The following is an 18,867-nucleotide window of genomic DNA, read 5'->3' on the forward strand; positions in this document are numbered from 1 at the left end:
ATATATTTTATATGGTTTTAACCAAATCATTACCAAAGAAAATCTTTTAACTTGAAAAATTACATTATAAATTTAATAAATGATTAGGCAAATATCTTATTTGGTATTGATATATTGGTAATTTTATTACAACTAATCTATAGATAACACTATAGATTTTTAATATTATCAATAAAGAAATATAGCTGTATGTAAGAAAGTCGTGCAAATATATGTATTTTCCCAAATGCAATTATATAAAAGGTAGCATATTTTTTAATACAAAATGAGTTCTCATGCAATATCGTACGGGTTATTTACCTAGTATAACTAATAACAAAAGATTGTCGTCTAAAATTGTACTTATAACTAAACTAGATAGAAAATGACTAATTTTACCATTAATCAGACAAACATTTGATTGGATAATATTTTGTACTTAGACTTAATTGGAGGATGAATTCCAAAGGGCTCTAAAAGAAAAGTTGACGGAATGTAAAAATGGGCTTACATTTACCACAGTAACTCAGCCCAGACTATTCTCTAAGATTTTAGCATCGATAGATTATTAAGGTAAATTAATAAAGAGCAAATCAATTACATTAAAAGGTTCACATATCTTTCTATCCAGATTCAAGATTATGTATTATTTATTTCTTTCCAGATTCCGATAATTCCACTCTCTGGATCCTCCTCCATATAAGATGCGGAAGAAGCTTGAGATGAAGAGTAGAATCATTCCTCAGCCATAGGGAGAGAAGAGACAAGAACAACAAGCAAGACATCTCGTGTAATAATTACACACAGATTGAGACAATGGAGAGAAAGCCCTTTGAGGTTGAGACGACGGAGGATCACAAACCCTACTCCGATGGCGGTGCTTCTGATTTAACGTCGACGGTTGATTCATCTGGCGACGAGCAGAAAAAGCTCGTTTATAGAGGTTGGAAAGTCATGCCTTATATCATTGGTAACGCTTTTCTCTCTCTCTCTAGACCGTTATTTTTAAACTCTGTTTTCTTTTTGTCAACTAACTCTGTTTTTTCGTGTAACAGAACACTTTTCCCCGTGATGGTTTTTTTGTCATTTAATAATTTGTTTATTTTTATCTTGTCACGTTGGCTTGACTGTGTCAGTATTCTAGATAATCTACCAGGTGTAGTGTATAGAAAGAAATGTTACGTTGTGTTCTTTAGTAACGTTTTTAAATGTCCGTGAAAAGGACTTTGAATCACTGGAAGTCCAATCTTGGTTCCAAACTGTGTTACTTTATGAGAAACCCATGTTGGTTTGACTATTCATTAACGAAAAGAATTTGTATCTTGATAGGTAATGAGACATTTGAGAAGATTGGGATCATAGGGACATTATCAAACCTTCTAGTGTACCTAACTCAAGTATTCAACCTGAAGAAATACACAGCTGCAACTATTATCAGTGCCTTTAGTGGCACTATCAACTTCGGCACTTTCTTCGCTGCTTTTCTGTGTGACACTTACTTTGGTCGCTACAAGACTCTCAGTGTGGCTGTCATCGCTTGTTTTCTGGTACTAATGCTGCTGATCTTAATGGGTTTTTTTTCTTACGCCAAGACTCTTAATGCTGATCATTTTTGGTCTGTGTAGGGATCGCTTTTTATACTAATGACGGCTGCAGTTCCGGGATTGCACCCGACTCCTTGTGGAACTAAAAGTTCGTGCCAAGGGCCAAATGGGGGGCAGGTTTTGTTTCTGCTGTTGGGTTTAGCGCTTCTCGTAGTCGGTGCTGGTGGTATCAGGCCGTGTAATTTGGCCTTTGGAGCTGATCAGTTCAACCCCAAGTCAGAATCTGGAAGGAAAGGAATCAACAGTTTCTTCAACTGGTACTTCTTCACTTTCACGTTTGCGCAGATCATCTCGCTCACGCTAGTTGTGTATATCCAGTCAAACGTGAGCTGGACCATCGGTTTGAGTATCCCTGTGGGTCTAATGTTCTTGGCCTGCGTCATTTACTTTGCTGGCCATAATGTCTACGTAAAAGTGAAAGCCTCGGGTAGTCCCTTGGCTGGCATCGCTCGTGTTATAGCCGCAGCGATCAAGAAACGAGGGTTGAAGCCTGTTAAGAAGCCTTGCTCCGATCTTTACAATCACATCCCGCCTAACTATGCAAACTCTACACTCAAATACTCGGACCAGTTTAGGTAAAACTCTAAGAGTTTCTCTCTCTGTTGCTTTATGTTTCTGTCTTTTAACATGTTTATGTTTCTAGATTTCTCGACAAGGCAGCGGTGATGACCCCTGAGGACAAGTTGAAACCCGATGGAACGGCTTCAGATCCATGGAATCTATGTACAATGCAGCAGGTGGAAGAAGTGAAATGCATTGTAAGAGTGATTCCAATCTGGTTAGCTTGCGCAGTTTACTACCTGGCAATAACATTGCAAATGACTTATCCGGTCTTCCAAGCGCTCCAGAGCGACCGGAGATTGGGTTCAGGTGGCTTCAAGATTCCCGGCGCCACCTATGTAGTGTTCTTGATGTCCGGTATGACGGTTTTCATCATATTCTACGACCGTGTCCTTGTCCCGTCGCTCAGAAGAGTGACAGGGCTAGACAATGGTATAACTCTCTTACAAAGAATCGGATCTGGCATTTTCTTCGCGCTTTTGAGTTTGTTGGTTTCTGGGTTCGTTGAGGAACGGCGAAGAGCCATTGCACTGACAAAACCTACTCTCGGGATTGAGCCTCGAGCTGGAGAAATCTCATCAATGTCGGCGATGTGGCTGATACCGCAGCTCGTGCTTGCAGGGATAGCTGAAGCTTTTGCAGCCGTTGGACAAATGGAGTTTTACTACAAGCAGTTTCCTGAAAACATGAAGAGCTTTGCGGGTTCTATCTTCTATGTTGGTGCAGGAGTTTCTAGCTACCTCGCTAGCTTCTTGATCTCGACTGTTCATAAAACAACTGAGCATTCACGCTCCGGGAATTGGCTAGCTGAGGATTTGAACAAAGGGAAGCTGGATTACTTTTATTTCATGCTCACTGGCCTCATGTTTGTTAACATGGTTTACTTCTTGTTAATGGCTAAATTTTATAGATACAAAGTCACTAACGATGAAGCAAATTCTGTGATTAAGACCAATGAAGAAGAGACCAAGGAGAATCAGCAACACGACAAGAGCTATGTCTGATCTTGAGACTTTAATTCTATTTTTTCTTATATTCTAGTCTCCTCTTTGTTGTTGTACCTCATAGATATAAGATAAACCACTTCATCTTTCTAAACATGTATTGTACAAGAAGATTTTTGTTGATAGTATCATACAGTGTAGGAAGATTGTCTTTCGTCCTTCAGTCCTTCACCACAACATAGCAGAACAAACCACTACAAGGATTCGGAACATATGTAATTCAGACTAATAGAGAAAACTTCATGAAGGAACTGAGATAAGCTTGCTATCTCTGTATCAGATAGTCTAAGCTTGTTGAAAGGTTTCATTAGAGACTTTCCAATTTGGTCAATGTAAATCCAATCTGATTTAACAAAAATATATTCAAATTTATTTGGGTATAAGTTTTCTTCCAAAGTTTATTGTTTCTTACTCAGCTTTACAACAGAGATATTGCATAGTATTATAATTAATTTCTTTTGATTTTAAATTTGTAATTATTAGTAAACAATCCGATAGAACTTGCCTCTAATTAAGTTAACTAGATTTTGACCCGCATATTCGTGCGGATATTTTTTATTTTATGAATGTATACTTTTGATTTATTATAAACATTTAAGTATATAATTTTAATTTTAGTGTTATATATTGTGAATATAAACCTATTATTTTAGTAAATTGTATATATGGTAGCATCCATTATATTACTTTAGTAAATTTTATTGATATAAAATATTTTTTTGGATGTTATGATATTAAGTTTTTTGTTATTAAATTAAGACTTCAAAATATTAGATTACTTTAATTTTTATAACATAGTTTGTTTTTCCGTGTAACATTTCAAGAAGTTATTCTTTATTATCTATGATTATACCTTTTGAAAAATTTAAAACATTATCATTTTAAGTTTGCATACTTATTTTTTAAATTTTAAATTTTGTCAAAATTGTTTGGAAAATTACACAACTATATTTGAGGTGGGAGATTATATGATTTTCGAAATTGTTTTGTTACTAAATTAATACATTATTTTATATAAATAATTTTAATTTCGGTAAGATTTTTATACATCTCTCAGATTATTTTTATAATATAAATATTAAATTTATAATTAAAAAATTGATTTGTCTTTAATATTTTGAATTAATAATTAAAATTTCATAGTTTTCTAATAACATATTTTTAAATAGTATATGAACTAAAGGTTAGTTATAAACTATTATATTTTGTATATTATTATTTTTTAAACAATATATTGTTGAGAGTTTTAAAATAAAAAAATAAAATAATATGTAGTTGTAGATATAAAAGTTTAACCTATGTTAATGAATTTATGTTTATAAATTTATTTTTCTAAAAAATATAATATAGTTTAGGAATTTTAACACATTTTGATGATGAGTGATAATTTATTTAAATGAAACTATTTTAAAAATAAAATAGATAAATTTACCCATATTTAATTCATATAGTACTTCTATTTTAATATAATACATAATAAAACTAAAAAATATATAAAATAGTATAGAATTTTATTTTCTTGTTTTATAGTAAATTTTTAATTAACATTGAATTATAAAGTTATATTAGTATTTACAAAATTAATTAAGTGTTATTTTATAAAAATATTTAGAAGGTTGGTAAGATTTTGTTAGATTCTTTTTCAACAGAATTTGTTATACTTAAAAATCAATTTATATTTATATTTGTTTTATTATTAATGTACTTAATAAAATATGTCATATTAAGTAATTTTTTAGATGGTCCTAGTATGACATGTTAACAATAGATAAAAAATAGGACTCTCTTTAAATAGATTAGACTTGATTTTAACCCGCACTTCCGTGTGGATATTTTTTTCATTTTATAAATATATTTGATATCATTACATATTTTTAAATATATAATTTATATTTAGGTATTATATTGATATATGATATTTAAGTCTTCTTTTATTTTTAATTATTTTTAAAAAAAATTAGATTGTTTTAATTTTTACAACATATATAGTTTGTATTTCCGTGATGCATTTAAAAAAGTTATTTTTTTATTATCTAAGATTTTACTTTTATAAAATTTGAAGTATTATCATTTTGAGTTGAATATTTATTTTAAAATTTTATATTTTGTCAAAAAAACTTTGAAATTACACTACTATTTTTAAATTTGGAAGATTACATGAATTTTGAATTTTTTTTGTTACTACATTAATAAATAATTTTATGAAAAGTAACTGAGATTTTGGTAATATTTTCTAAATTTTTCTCAACAGATTTTATTATAATTACAATATAAATAATTATAATTAAAATTTGATTTGTCATTAATATTTTAAATGAATCACTAAAATTTTATAGTTTTTAATAACATATATTTTAAATAGTATATGAACTAAATGTTATTATATACAATTATATTTGTGTGTATAATGTTTTTTTTAAATATACTATTGAGAGTTTAAAATGATAATATATAGTTGTAGATATAAAAGTTTAATCTATGTTAATAAATTTGTTTTTTTATCAAAATATTATATAGTTTACATTTTTTTTTTTTTTTTTTTTTTTTTTTTTTTTTTTTTTTATAGTTTATAATATTTTTTTTTTATCAAAATATTATATAGTTTACAATTTAACCCATTTTAATGATGAGTGATAATTTATTTAGATGAAAAAAAATTATAATTTTTTTTTACTTACCTATTTAATATAATTTTGTCATATTTAATTCATATACCACTTCTATTTTTATATAATACAAAATATAATTATAGAATTTATTAAAAATAGTATATAATTTTTATTTGCTTGTTTTATAATAAAATTTTAGTTAACATTGATTTATAACAATATTATATTCCTAATAACGAAATTAATTAATATGTTATTTTATAAAATATTTAAATGTTTAAATAAGATTTTGTTAGATTATTTCTCAACAGGTTTTGTTATAATTAAAAAAATAAAAATAAAATATATAGTTGGTTTATTATTAATGTAAATAATCAAATATTTCATGTTAAATAATTCTTTAAGTAGTCCTACTATGGATGACAAAAAAAAAGTAGTCCTACTATGACTTGTTAATGGTAGATAAAAATATGACCCTAAATTAATAGATTAGATGATTAACAACATGTTAATGAACTCTCTTGTTGAGGTGTTGGAGCAGGATTTATTACACAAATCTGGTCCACTATAAACCCAATCGAAGCGGAATAGACAGGCAGAAGACATGATCTATCGGTGGAACCCAATTATTTCAGCCCAAAGGTTTATCTCATAGCTCGAGGTAGCGAGCTCAAGTACAGATAACAACCAAGACCATGTCATTTCACAGTCAATCGGTTACACAAAAGGCCAAGATCTTCGGAGCAAGGAATGTCACGTCTTAGATATACGGAGTAGTTGAAGCGAGCTGAGCAGTCTAAGGAACGAGCCAAGATCATTATTTGAGACACATTTTTTGACTTACTCACTTGAGACCTAGAAAATTCTTTTTGATCCGTATTATTTTGTGTTTTGTTCTTTGAATTCATCATATTCATTGTCAATAATATTACTCCAATTCGAGCAAACTATCTTGAGACCATTTCCCATCGTTTTCCTAAACCTTATTCTATTCACATTAAAATTCTCATTGCGGAATTTAGCTCTCACACGAATTATTACAGTTAAAACTCTATAAATTAATAATTTTGGTTATTAGTTTATGAAGTTATTAATTTACAAAAGTTTCATTTTTAGATTTTTCTATTTAGAGTTTATCTTTTATATAAAATAACAAAATAATTAATTTTACTATATATATACATTAATTATGTTTTTGAAATTTGACTTTAATAATATTTTTCTTATATTGCTTCATGTATATGAAATATGTTTTATAAAATTTAAATGGTGTTTTAGATATAGTTTTGATAAATATTATCAAAATATATTATTTTTTTAAGAAAATAGAGGTAATATCATTGTGAATATAGAAAACCATACAATATTTTATTTTTACATATATAATATATATAAATTATTCATTAACGATTTTAATGAGACCATAGATTTACACATGATTTTCTAAAAAAAAGTTATCTTATTATTTTATTAATTTATGTCATATTTTGAATATTAATTTATCGCGTTTGTTAATTTATCGAATATTTAATTTATAAAGTTTCAACTGTATATCTAGTCTATTAAAATAGAGTCTTACAAAAATTTATATTATTATTGTACTCATTCATTAGTAAGTTAACAAATTAAATAATATAATATAGACTATTAATATGTCATATTTCTATTTTTTCACTGACTCATTGTTTATTGTCATATTTTGGTGGTATTTTAACAATTGTACTTAGCCATTATTAACATTTACATTATACCTAACCAAATCAATATATATCTATTTTATTAATATGAAAAATATAAAATAATTGAACATCTAATCTAATAGCTTAACGCTTGCAATTTTTTTGTTTTATAAGTATTGTAAATAAAACATATAACTCGCGTTTTTACAACATTGTTTTGTCTAAATCAGTATCATAATCTATTTTTAATTTATTTCCCTTTGCCTCAAAAAAATTATGTTTACATTGTACTAATTAATTCTTTATTAAAATACATTATTTGTCTTCTCTTAATTTTCTGTCTATTACTTGAATTTGGTGCTTTTAACTTAGTACAAATCAATCCTAATTATTGGGATAGAATAAATTTGTGTTGTGTAATATATATGTAGTTTTCCAGGAATAAAAATTAAAATAAGACATTAGGTACCAAACAAAATTAGGCCATTTAACAATCTTCAAAGGCAATATATGTTTAATAAACAAAAAGAAAAATTCTGAGAAGATCATAAAAATAGTTTTTGGAGAAATTGGTTGCATACCATAGTTCGACTGTTATTTTTCTAAAATACGTTCAATCAAAAATATTTTAGCATTTGAATTTAGAGTTTGGTGATTATTATTTAGGGGATAGGATTGGGCTTATAAACTTATATAAATGTTTTATTAATTATTCTTAATGATTTAAAGATTTAGTTTTGTTGTTTTTAATTACAAACTTAAGATTTTTATGAAAATCATCATTCTTTGAAGGTAAATTTGAAAAGGTGTACCAAATTTATGGTAAAATTAAAATTCACTTTAGTTTTTTTTACTAAAATAACACACAAAAAGGAAAAATGATTAAAATAGATTTAATTAGAAGGTAAAAGCTTCTTATAGTTTTTTTTGTCACTGAAAGCATCTTATAGCTTTATTCTATAGTTATATATGAATATAAATAAATAATTAATAAAAAATATTTTTTGAGAAAAAAAACTTTTTTCATTTTGATGTTTGCTAAAATACATTATTTGTCTTCTCTTAATCTTCGCAGAAGTTTGTCACTTTTGCATGTTGAATGTGAAGCACTAATTTAGGCAATGGAATGCATGAAAATTCTCCAATATTCTGATGTAGTTTTTACGACAGATTTTTTCCAGTTGGTAAAGATGGTGTCGATACCTAAAGAATGACCCGCTTTCTCTACGTACATGGAAGAATGCAACTGTAGCAAGATTTTCTTCCTTCACTTCTGGATCAGATATATTCTTAGAGCACAAAATACCTTGGTGGATAAGCTTGTATGTGGTGTGAGGAATTTTCTTTTAACTTTGCTTTATGTTGATTCAACTCCACCGATCTGGCTAGCTAGACTGGTTGGAAGTTTTAGTTAGTTTCAATTAAGTGATGTGAAAAATAAAAAAAAAGTTGTTAACAAGAAAGAAAAAAAGGAGTTTTAATGAAAAGGGAAACGTGGAAACTAACCTCCTTCTTTCCTAGTCTCCACGCATCTGTCTCTGATTCTGTTTCCACTTCTTTCTCCGGCGACGGCCAACCATCGTGAGAGAGATGGGTGTGGATTACTACAACATACTGAAGGTAAATCACAACGCGACGGAGGATGATCTAAAGAAAGCTTACAAGCGTCTCGCCATGATCTGGCATCCCGACAAGAACCCTTCCACAAGGCGAGACGAAGCGGAGGCCAAATTCAAACGGATCTCCGAGGCCTACGACGTCCTCTCCGACCCTCCGAAGCGCCAGATCTACGATCTTTACGGCGAGGAAGGCCTCAAATCCGGCAAAATCCCCGATTCGGAGGCTTACTCCTCGAGGACGCCGCACTTCTACCACCACCAGCATCCCCCTGACGCCGCCTCGTTCCGTTTCAGCCCTAGAGACGCGGATGACATCTACGCCGAGATCTTTGGACCTGAAGGCGGCGGAGGAGGACACAGAACGTTTCGGGATGGGAGTTTCAGGAACAGTCATTACAGTGAGCTGAGGAAAGCTCCAGCCGTGGAGAATCCATTGCCTTGTACTTTGGAGGATCTCTACAAAGGCGTGAAGAAGAAGATGCGGTTATCTAGAAATGTCTACGATGCTTCTGGGTATGCTTCCTTCATGCATCGCTATTGTAAATGACTAGGTTATACATTTAATACAATGAGCTAAAAGATGCCAATGTCTGCATATATAGAGATGAATTTGAGTTTATATACCATTGAATATGACTGGGAAGCGGCTGATGTCTCTTAAGACTTGTTATGACTCTGTGTTGTTTGGTCTTGTAGTAAAATGAGGGTGGTTGATGAGATATTGCCCATAGAGATAAAACCCGGGTGGAAGAAAGGCACAAAGCTCACTTTCCCTAAGAAAGGCAACCAAGAGCCTGGAATCATACCTGCAGATATCATCTTCGTGGTTGAGGAGAAGCCGCATCCTGTTTACAAGAGAGACGGAAACGACCTTTTGGTCAGTAAGGAGATCACTCTTCTTGAAGCACTGACCGGTAAGACCCTTGATCTGATAACGCTTGATGGAAGGAATCTCATGGTCCCACTAACCGATATCATCAACCCCGATCACGAGGTTGTTGTTCCGAACGAAGGGATGCCAATCTCTAAAGAAGCTGGAAAGAAAGGTAACCTGAGGTTGAAGCTTAACGTGAGATATCCGTCGAAGCTGACAGCAGAACAGAAGTCCGAGCTGAAGAGAGTTCTTGGTGGGGTCTCATGATGATGATGAAATGTAGATAGCAAAAGTAGAGGAGATGATAGATTGTGAATGGTAGGATGGATGGATTCTTCTAAGGGGGCTTGGATTTGAAAGCCGAAGAACAGATTCAAGCTTGGCTCTGGTCTTTTTTTTTTTTTTTTTTTTACTTCTCTTGTTTGGAATTAGACATTTTTTTTCCCTTTTCTAAATTCTATTTATTTGATGTGGTTGGAGGCCTTTTAATATGCAAGTGTACTCCAAATATTGGAGAATGCTTTGTAATCTATTTATAACTGAGGTCTGATAAGCTCATGCTCTCGCCACCAACACTCGGCCCTAATTCACAGTGTGCGTGAAGGTCTCTTCTACGAGGATCAAGCTACGAAGCAGAGGTGTTTCCATAGCACAAATTGAATCTACTAGAAAATCAGTGGAGGAGGTATCACCAAACTCTCTATCTATTGAGTTCGGCCATTTCTATGCTAATCTGCTTTACGAGGCAGATAACCGAAAACCCTATTGAGAGTAACTTGATTCAGACCAGGAGGCCGAACCGAACGAGATTAAGATAAGGTGATACAATTTACTGTGGATGAACTCCGAAATCTACCGTCGGGTTCACAGTTCTTAACTCGTGGTTTGGGTCAGTCACCTACATGCATTCGCTTCTTGGAAGCTACCCAGCTCAGTAAAATTCTTAGATTCCTGCAACACTTGTCAGCGACTTTTGGGTTGAGTCGATATTCAGGCATCCAAGAAAAGTATATGGGCGCAGCATTGAACAATGGAGCTATATCAAGGTCTGGGGAGATAGCTAATGGCAGGAATGTGTCTTCTGTTGCGGATGGAGTTCTTTCATGGATTTTCACACGATCCTCTAGCGAGGAACAAATTGGGTTCGAGAAGACAAAACCTCTGCGAGAAAAAAAACGCGAGAACTTAAGCTACAAGGGAGCACTGCAGACTGTTGAGGACCTTTGTCTTGAAGAAGGCTGGAAGAGAGAGGAGGCTTCAGCAGAGTTTACCCATGAAAGTTATGAATCTGTGCTGAGAAGGCCAAGTCAAGAGCTAAATGAAAGTGGAAATGGTTTTTTTTAGGGAAGTTTACTAAAATAATTCAAATTAGTTCAGTTATTACTAGAGTATAGCATAAAAGTTTTAAATTACTAAAATATTTTAATGGACGAAAATACCTTTATTAACAGTTGTGCCCAAATCTAATATTACGAAAATGCCATTTAAATTTTGAAAGAAATCGTCGACGACAGATTTGTTTCACAGAAAATATATTTTTCCGGATATAAATCTGTTAATTAAAACTGTCATTATATTAACATCTGCCATGTATATGGTGGAAGATTTTTTAAGTCACGACAGATATTTTAGAGGTGGCTACTTTATCTGGCCGATTTAACGTTGTCACCAAATTTATATGTTTAAGTCTGTCGCATGAAGTAACCGATTTTTTAAAATTGTCAGTTTTATTTCAGAATTGTTAGATTTTTAAGATCGATTTAAAAGTACGTACGACCGACTTTCAATGGGAAATAGATATAAATTTTTATGACAAATATGTTTATCAGATTTAAATTTCTGATCGACTTTTGTTTTTATTTGGTGGCAGACTTTTAAAATTGCCACCTTTGACGTCAGACTTTTAAATTAAATTTTAATTACTAGATTGGGACAAACAACTTGTAGCAGACATATCCACTCGAATTTCTGGTTAAATTCACATAGATTTCGGTTTAGTTTAAATAGGTTTCGGTTTAAATTATTTTTGGTTTTAATTAATTTGTAAAATTGGTCTAAATCAATTTATTTCCAATTTATTTCCAATTTATTTAATTTAAACCACTGGTTTAAACAATTTCTAACCTTGGTTTAAGCTAGTCATTGCACAATGTTCTCTAATTAGGTATACCGTCTTTGTCGTCTTCTTCTTTTTACGTTTCATTCAGCAACACGTGGTCCCCTTTCATGGTGATTTACAGCGGCTTTTTTGATTTCATATTAATCGGAGAATAATGGAACACATAATTCTCGTCTCTGGTAAGTGCAAGTTAAATTTTATAATTATTTATTAATTATTTTATAATTATTTATTAATATATGAATTACTAATTAAAATTCTTACGTATTATAAATTTTTCAACAACTTCTTTTTATACTATACTCATCATTTATAAATAAATCTTAGAAATCACTCAACATTATCTTTCCAATTATATAATAAGAATTTATTTATTACTTGATTACTATTTAGTTATGTGTTTTCTGTTTCTTAATTTTTAAAAATTTTTATTAAAAGATATTTTTGGATAACAACACAATATATATACATATATATACATGAATTATTATTTTTAGACTTTGGATCATTCTAATTATTATTAATTTTAATCACTTATCTTATAAAAAAAATCAAATTTGTTTTTATTTTTAGCTAATTAATATATTTTATTTATTATGGGTATAAATGATATTAACTACTCTAACTCTTCACGTGAAAGCTCGAACGCGAAAAATCACTTTGAGTGGTCGACACGATGGTTGTTAAAAATGATGAAAGGAAGTTTGGATAAATTATCGCATTAGGTTTCCCAATTATGTTATGTACAGCTTCCTACTTCTGTTAGATATTTGTAAAAAGCTTGCAGTGCCATTGTACGGTTCTGGTAGAACTCAAATCCTCCAAAAAGGGGATTCGATCCATTGGGTAAAATAGGAGAAACTTTGGAGCCCAAGAACATGAAGGTGGTCTTGGTTTTTGTATAATTTATAAATTTAACCTGGAGTTTTTGTATAAACAATAAAATGCTAGGTATATATATATATCGTAATTATTAATTTATGATTTCGATAAGACCATATATATAGATAGGAATTTTTAAAATATTATAATTTTATGAAATTGTGTCATATTTTATACAGGTCCAACTTGAGATCGGAAGAATTTATTAATTTACCGTGTTTAATTTATAAAGCATTAATTTATCGGATTTCTGTAAAGTAAACTAATCACTTATATATTAATTGAGAAACATTACGACCTTTAAGTATAGCCACGTGTCATCACCAGAATAAAATTCAGAATCCTTAGAAAATATGTTGGTCCAATTAAGTATATATTATACTTTTCATTAAATTAATCATAAAATTAATTAAACTGTACAATTACTATATTATTTTCTTTCGTTAAATAAAAGCTACGAAATTACCAAATATGACTAATATATAAGACAATTAATGATTCTAATAATAAAGATTTGATAACAATTTATATTCCATCCATCATTTTTATTTAATTTTATATTATTCAAATAAACTAAACAATCAAATTAGCTATAAAATTAAAATATAGATTTTTTCGTAGTTGTTATATTTTGAATTTAAAATTAACTAAAGCTGTTAAAATTATTATGTTAAAAATTAATGATCAATGGTTTAGCATTCCCTATATATTATTAGAGAAACATTTAAAAAGTTTAGAACATGCAGTTTGTACTAATTAAAAAAGTATCATGCTGAGTTGTCACGTAATTGAAATGTTAATTTGTTTACGTTGCGGCTTGAAAATCAATTGAAAATTTTGTTAGTCCAAAATTAAATTGCTAGGAAATATTATATTGTATAGTATGTTTATTATGGACCATTCATTTATCAAATTGAAATATATTATATATTATTTCCTTAAATAAAATGTACGAAACTACCTATTATAATATATATATAGTAATTAATGATTTTAAATAATGAAGATCTGCTAATAATCTGTATATTTTCTATCATTTTTTTAATTCTGTATTATTAAAATAAATTACACAATTACATTAATCATATATTAAAAATTTTGATTTTTTTGTATATGTTGTATTTTAAATTTTTAAAAACGAGTATAAATTACTTAAACTATTAAAAGTCTCACATAAACTTTTGTGATCAATGTTTAAATTATTTTCTATAATAAGATACAATGATGATAAAATCATATAAATAAATTATTTTATTTTAATAGGTGTTTATGTTAATATATATATATATACTCCATATTGTTTAAATTTAATTTTATATCATATACGATAGATAAGATTGATTGTTTTGATTTATTTATCCTAAAATGATTGTGAATAAACAAGAGCGCTCATTTGATTGATACGTGCCAATTTAATATGTAATAATAATTGATTTCTTAGTTATTTAATATATAATTATTATTTTATTATTTCATAATATGCAGAAAATTATAAAATAAGTAATTAATATAAAATATTTATTATGCACAAAGCGCAGTTCTTAAACTAAGCATGTATCTCTTTAATAATTTTGAATCTTAAACATTTTCTGAATCTCAAGCCAAAATAAAAGAAAGAGATGAGAATAAACTCAAAAATCAATATTTATATCGAGCAATAACCAAAATGACACAAAAAGGAGAAAAATATCAAAAATAGATAGGATTGACACGTGAAACCTTAATTAACTTTTGAATTGCTAAATCATGATATAAAACCGAGCTGGCATAGTTTCTTTGTAACCAAATAGTAGACATGAGATTCTTCGGCCTAAACGTTAGATTTTTCTGCGATAAATAATTTTTTGACCTAAAATATTTTTAAAAATGAGATCAGTTCATTAGTAAAGAAATTATGTAATTAACAAAAAAAAGTTTAAAAAAAATTGTTTAAGGGCCAAAAATATTAATTCGATCAATAATATAAATTTTATTTTTCATACGATATTTCTTAAATAATTTTCATATAAATTTACCTTGTGCAAGTCTTTATCCTAGTAATATTGTAATTTTGACTGTTTCGCTTTTTGCTCCAAACCTTAAAGCATTATTCAATTTTTTTTTGTTAACTAGCATTATTCAATTTTGACCCCACAGTTATTGTCGCATTCATATACACGAACAGATAATAGTGACAGGAAACAACAATTGAATAGGCTCCTCAAACTGATACAACGAAATATATCAAACTGATGGTAGACAAATTTTTTTAAGCAACAAGTCGAGAAAGGATACCAGAAAAAAATTACCAAAATAAACTAGTTATAATCCTGGTTATCTAGACTAAACCAGAAACCCCAGAAGCGGGCAATCATCAGGGGACGCTACTTTAGCTTTGGCTTTTGCTTTTGGTTTAGCAGCATTCTTCTTGCAGTTGCTGCAGAGCTTACCATGTGTATATAGCAGACAGTTCAGATCAAACTTGAGCTCATCCGGAATCCTATGGTTGAGGTGAACATAGGTTCTGTTCCTGTCTGCGGTTTTCGGGACCCAACCTAACGCCTTGGAGATCTCAAACACCTGTTTAAGTTGGTTTTATAACTCTCATCTTTGAAAGAAAACAAATACCAAACATTAGAACTACTGAAACTACTCACATGTGTGTCGACTGGGAAATCATTGTGCTGGAGGTTGAACATCAGAACACAAGAAACCTGTCATTCATCAATACACCTCCAATGTCAATTTCCAAAAACGATCTTTATCTTAATGTGACATTGATACCAAGAGTTCTGAGCATAAGAAGGTTGTTAAAAATTGTTCCTTTCGAGTGACAAAAGAAAAGCCAGAGTGAGAGAGGACTCTTACAGTTTTGGGTCCAATTCCCTTAAAATGAGAGAGCTCAGTTTTTACTTCTTCTACCGTCAAACCGCGCAGATACTCCAAACACAAACTGCCTCTTTCTCTCTGCAAACGGCTCAAAATGTTTTTGATACAGACGGTCTTTTTCGGGGCCAATCCTCCACATCTTATAGCATTCTCAACGGAGTTTGGCTCAGCAACCAAAACCTACAAGGGATGCAACAAAATAACTTTTCTAACCAACAAACAATGCAAAAATGTAACACTTTACGTATCTAAGTGATTGAACCTTGACATTATATACAATCCAATGACTAACACAAAGCTTTTCAACTAGACAGCATCAAGACAACCTCACTTACATCTTCCCATTTCGGAAACGCAGCCTTAAGAGATGCAAAAGCCCTTTGAGAATTGGCCTCAGTGGTATTCTGCGAAAGAAGAATTTTAACAAGCCCATCAAGCACACTTTCTGAGTCCACCGAACACTGTGTATCGTGACCATCAAGTGATCGGAGTCTCTGACGGCGGTAACTGGCGAACTCGGCAGGGAACCCGTGGAGCGACAACAAAGCATCCCTTACGTCTCTACATTCGTCAGCGCTAGGTCTAAGGAGTTCCGGATAAGGATCGCCGCCGGAGATGGTGGATTCATTACAAGCCGGAGATTTTGAGTCGCCGCCGTCGTCTTGGAGTAAGCGTTTCCTTTTCAGGGATTTGCTCATCTTGTTCGAAAATCACGGACCGGTGCAACATTCGGATCGGTTTACTCCTTTTGAATCGACTGGTTTTTGTACCGGGATATATCATGGAAACTGGATCAGCTTCTTTTTTTTTTTTTTTTTTTTTGCGAAATGGAAATGGAAATAGGAATTGGATCAACTTTACAGGTTAAGTTTTGTATAGGGGTGTTCAATCCGGATATCGGTTCGGTTTCGGTTCGGTTATTTTTGGTTTTCGGTATTCCGGTTAGTAAAATATAACTATCATTCTAAATCCATATTTACTTCGGTTCGGTTCGGTTTATATACCGTCGGTTTTCGGTTTATTCGGTTTTATACCAAAAAACATAATTATTTTGTTTGAGATCATATTATATGAATTTTAGAGTCATATTGTGAACACCGTCATTTATTAAAAATATATTACATGTTCAAATAAATGAACAAAAAAATTAAAAAAAAGACTAAAATTTAAAATGTTCAAATAAGTGAACACCGTCATTTATTAAAAATGTATTCATTAAAGTCATGCTTTTTCAATTGAAAATTTTCCATTAATTATTGTCCATCAAATTTATAATCTTCATATTAATTTAGTGAAGACTAAAATAAAGCAAAAAAATAAAAAAAGACTTAAAAAATAAGATATCTAAATTGCGATGTATTGTTATTTAGTTATAGTTCAAGTGTTCTACAAATTAAGGTTTTTTATTACTATAAAATTATGGTAATGGTTATTAACACAAATTTAACTTATGTAACAAATATATTTTCATGTATTGTTATAAAATAGATACATATTTACATGTTTCTACTTTTAATCGGTTTTGTTCGGTTTATTCGGTTTAATCGGTTATATACCAAACCATATCCAAATCCTACGGTTTTTATAAAATTATATCCATTCGGTTTATATGGTATATACCAAAACCAAACCATATTGTCTATTTCGGTTCGGTTCGGTTCGGTACGGTTCGGTTTTACCATATTGAACAGCCCTAGTTTTGTATAATCTAATCTAATCAATATTAAGAATAATTCCCTCTGATAGCTTTTTTTTTTTAATTTTTTCATAAAAATAACAGTTAATGAGAAAAATGACATGTTGTCCAAAAAAAAAAAGAGAAAAATGACCAAAATATTTTACTGAAAAAGAAAAATATATTTATATTATGGTCATTTTCCATATTAAAGGTTATTTTTGTAACAAAAATTTAAAAATAGCTAGTTGAGAGAATTGTCCATCTATTAATATAGAGTTCTATTTTTATCTACTTAAAGAGTTGTCATTTAAATTTTTGACTTATTTCCATTTTTATTCGAAATCTAGATTAGTTAACCCTAGGGTTATAAATGTTTTTTTATCATTCATTAAAAGTGAGGGTAAAAATAGTTAGTGTAAATATGAAAAATGGTAATATGAATGTGGTATTTTTGGCAATTTCTAAATAAATATCCACATAATTTAGTCTTAACAATTATTTTTTTTATATTTATTTGACTATCCTATATTTGCTGAAGTTTGTTAAAGTACTAATATTTGATAATATGCACATGAAAATCAAATCTTGAATGGCAATTAAGTTTTCTTTAAGTACTCAATAAAATCTGATGCTTTTAACAAAAAAAAAAGACAATTAAATTTTCTTTAAGTATTCAATAAAATTTTCTTTAAACCGCAATTAATATCAGTGGTGAATACATGTTACGAACATAATTAATAAGAAAACTAGGTGATAACCCGCGCCCTGCGCAGAGTTAAGAGACTTATAGTTTATCACTTAAAATATATAGGTATTAGAAAAATAAAAATCATAGAAAGAAATATTACATTTTATATGGTAAAAGATTTCACGAAATTGTGTATGTCTATATAAATTAAGCTTCGATTTGTTTTTTAAACTTGTATATTTGTTTTGTTACTTTGAAGTATAGGTCCTGGAAGTAAATTTCTAGGAGTAAAAAAAGCTTATATAAAATAAATTATGAAGTAAAGTTAAACAAAACATTGGCAATAGTGGCAATAGAATTATTGTTTTCATAAATAAATTATAAATATAAAATAAAACATAGGATAAGCAATAGAGTAATAATATATGAAAGAAACAAAATATAAGAAAATAATATGGTGAGGATGTATTGAGAAGGTCCGCCATGAGTGTTTGCTTGCAAGAATGTTTGTCGTAAGGATGTATTGAGAAGGTCAATATGGTGAGGAAATGTAGATAGAAAGCCTTGTATATATATATACAAAAGGTGTGGTGCTAGGGTAAATAATGATAACTAATCGTCATCTTTATTTGCGTAATGAAAATTAATATTGATTGTCCATCACTTGCCATAAGCATGTTCGTAATTCAAATTCACGTCGGAT

General features: G+C 30.0%; 3 protein-coding genes across 3 annotated transcripts; 2 read left to right on the forward strand and 1 right to left on the reverse strand.

Moving 5' to 3' along the window:
* Window positions 1-224: 224 nt before the first annotated feature.
* Window positions 225-4,967, forward strand: LOC106414122 (protein NRT1/ PTR FAMILY 2.10-like). Its single transcript, XM_013854831.3, has 4 exons — window positions 225-949; window positions 1,309-1,526; window positions 1,605-2,158; window positions 2,227-4,967. The coding sequence occupies exons 1-4, from the start codon at window positions 796-798 to the stop codon at window positions 3,146-3,148; spliced, it is 1,848 nt and encodes a 615-aa protein (XP_013710285.2). The 5' UTR covers window positions 225-795; the 3' UTR covers window positions 3,149-4,967.
* Window positions 4,968-8,881: 3,914 nt separating this feature from the next.
* Window positions 8,882-10,487, forward strand: LOC106412025 (dnaJ homolog subfamily B member 1). The gene is made up of 2 exons (XM_013852915.3): window positions 8,882-9,568; window positions 9,752-10,487. The coding sequence occupies exons 1-2, from the start codon at window positions 9,027-9,029 to the stop codon at window positions 10,194-10,196; spliced, it is 987 nt and encodes a 328-aa protein (XP_013708369.1). The 5' UTR covers window positions 8,882-9,026; the 3' UTR covers window positions 10,197-10,487.
* A 4,614-nt stretch (window positions 10,488-15,101) lies between these two features.
* LOC111215525 (putative DNA glycosylase At3g47830) lies at window positions 15,102-16,628 on the reverse strand. Its single transcript, XM_022719090.2, has 4 exons — window positions 16,134-16,628; window positions 15,778-15,978; window positions 15,567-15,623; window positions 15,102-15,489 (listed from the first exon to the last, which is right to left on the reverse strand). Exons 1-4 carry the CDS (start codon window positions 16,494-16,496, stop codon window positions 15,253-15,255), a joined length of 858 nt encoding a protein of 285 aa, XP_022574811.1. The 5' UTR covers window positions 16,497-16,628; the 3' UTR covers window positions 15,102-15,252.
* Between the last annotated feature and the right edge of the window lie 2,239 nt (window positions 16,629-18,867).

The sequence above is a fragment of the Brassica napus genome, chromosome A1 (assembly GCF_020379485.1).
Source record: "Brassica napus cultivar Da-Ae chromosome A1, Da-Ae, whole genome shotgun sequence".
NCBI lineage: Eukaryota > Viridiplantae > Streptophyta > Magnoliopsida > Brassicales > Brassicaceae > Brassica > Brassica napus.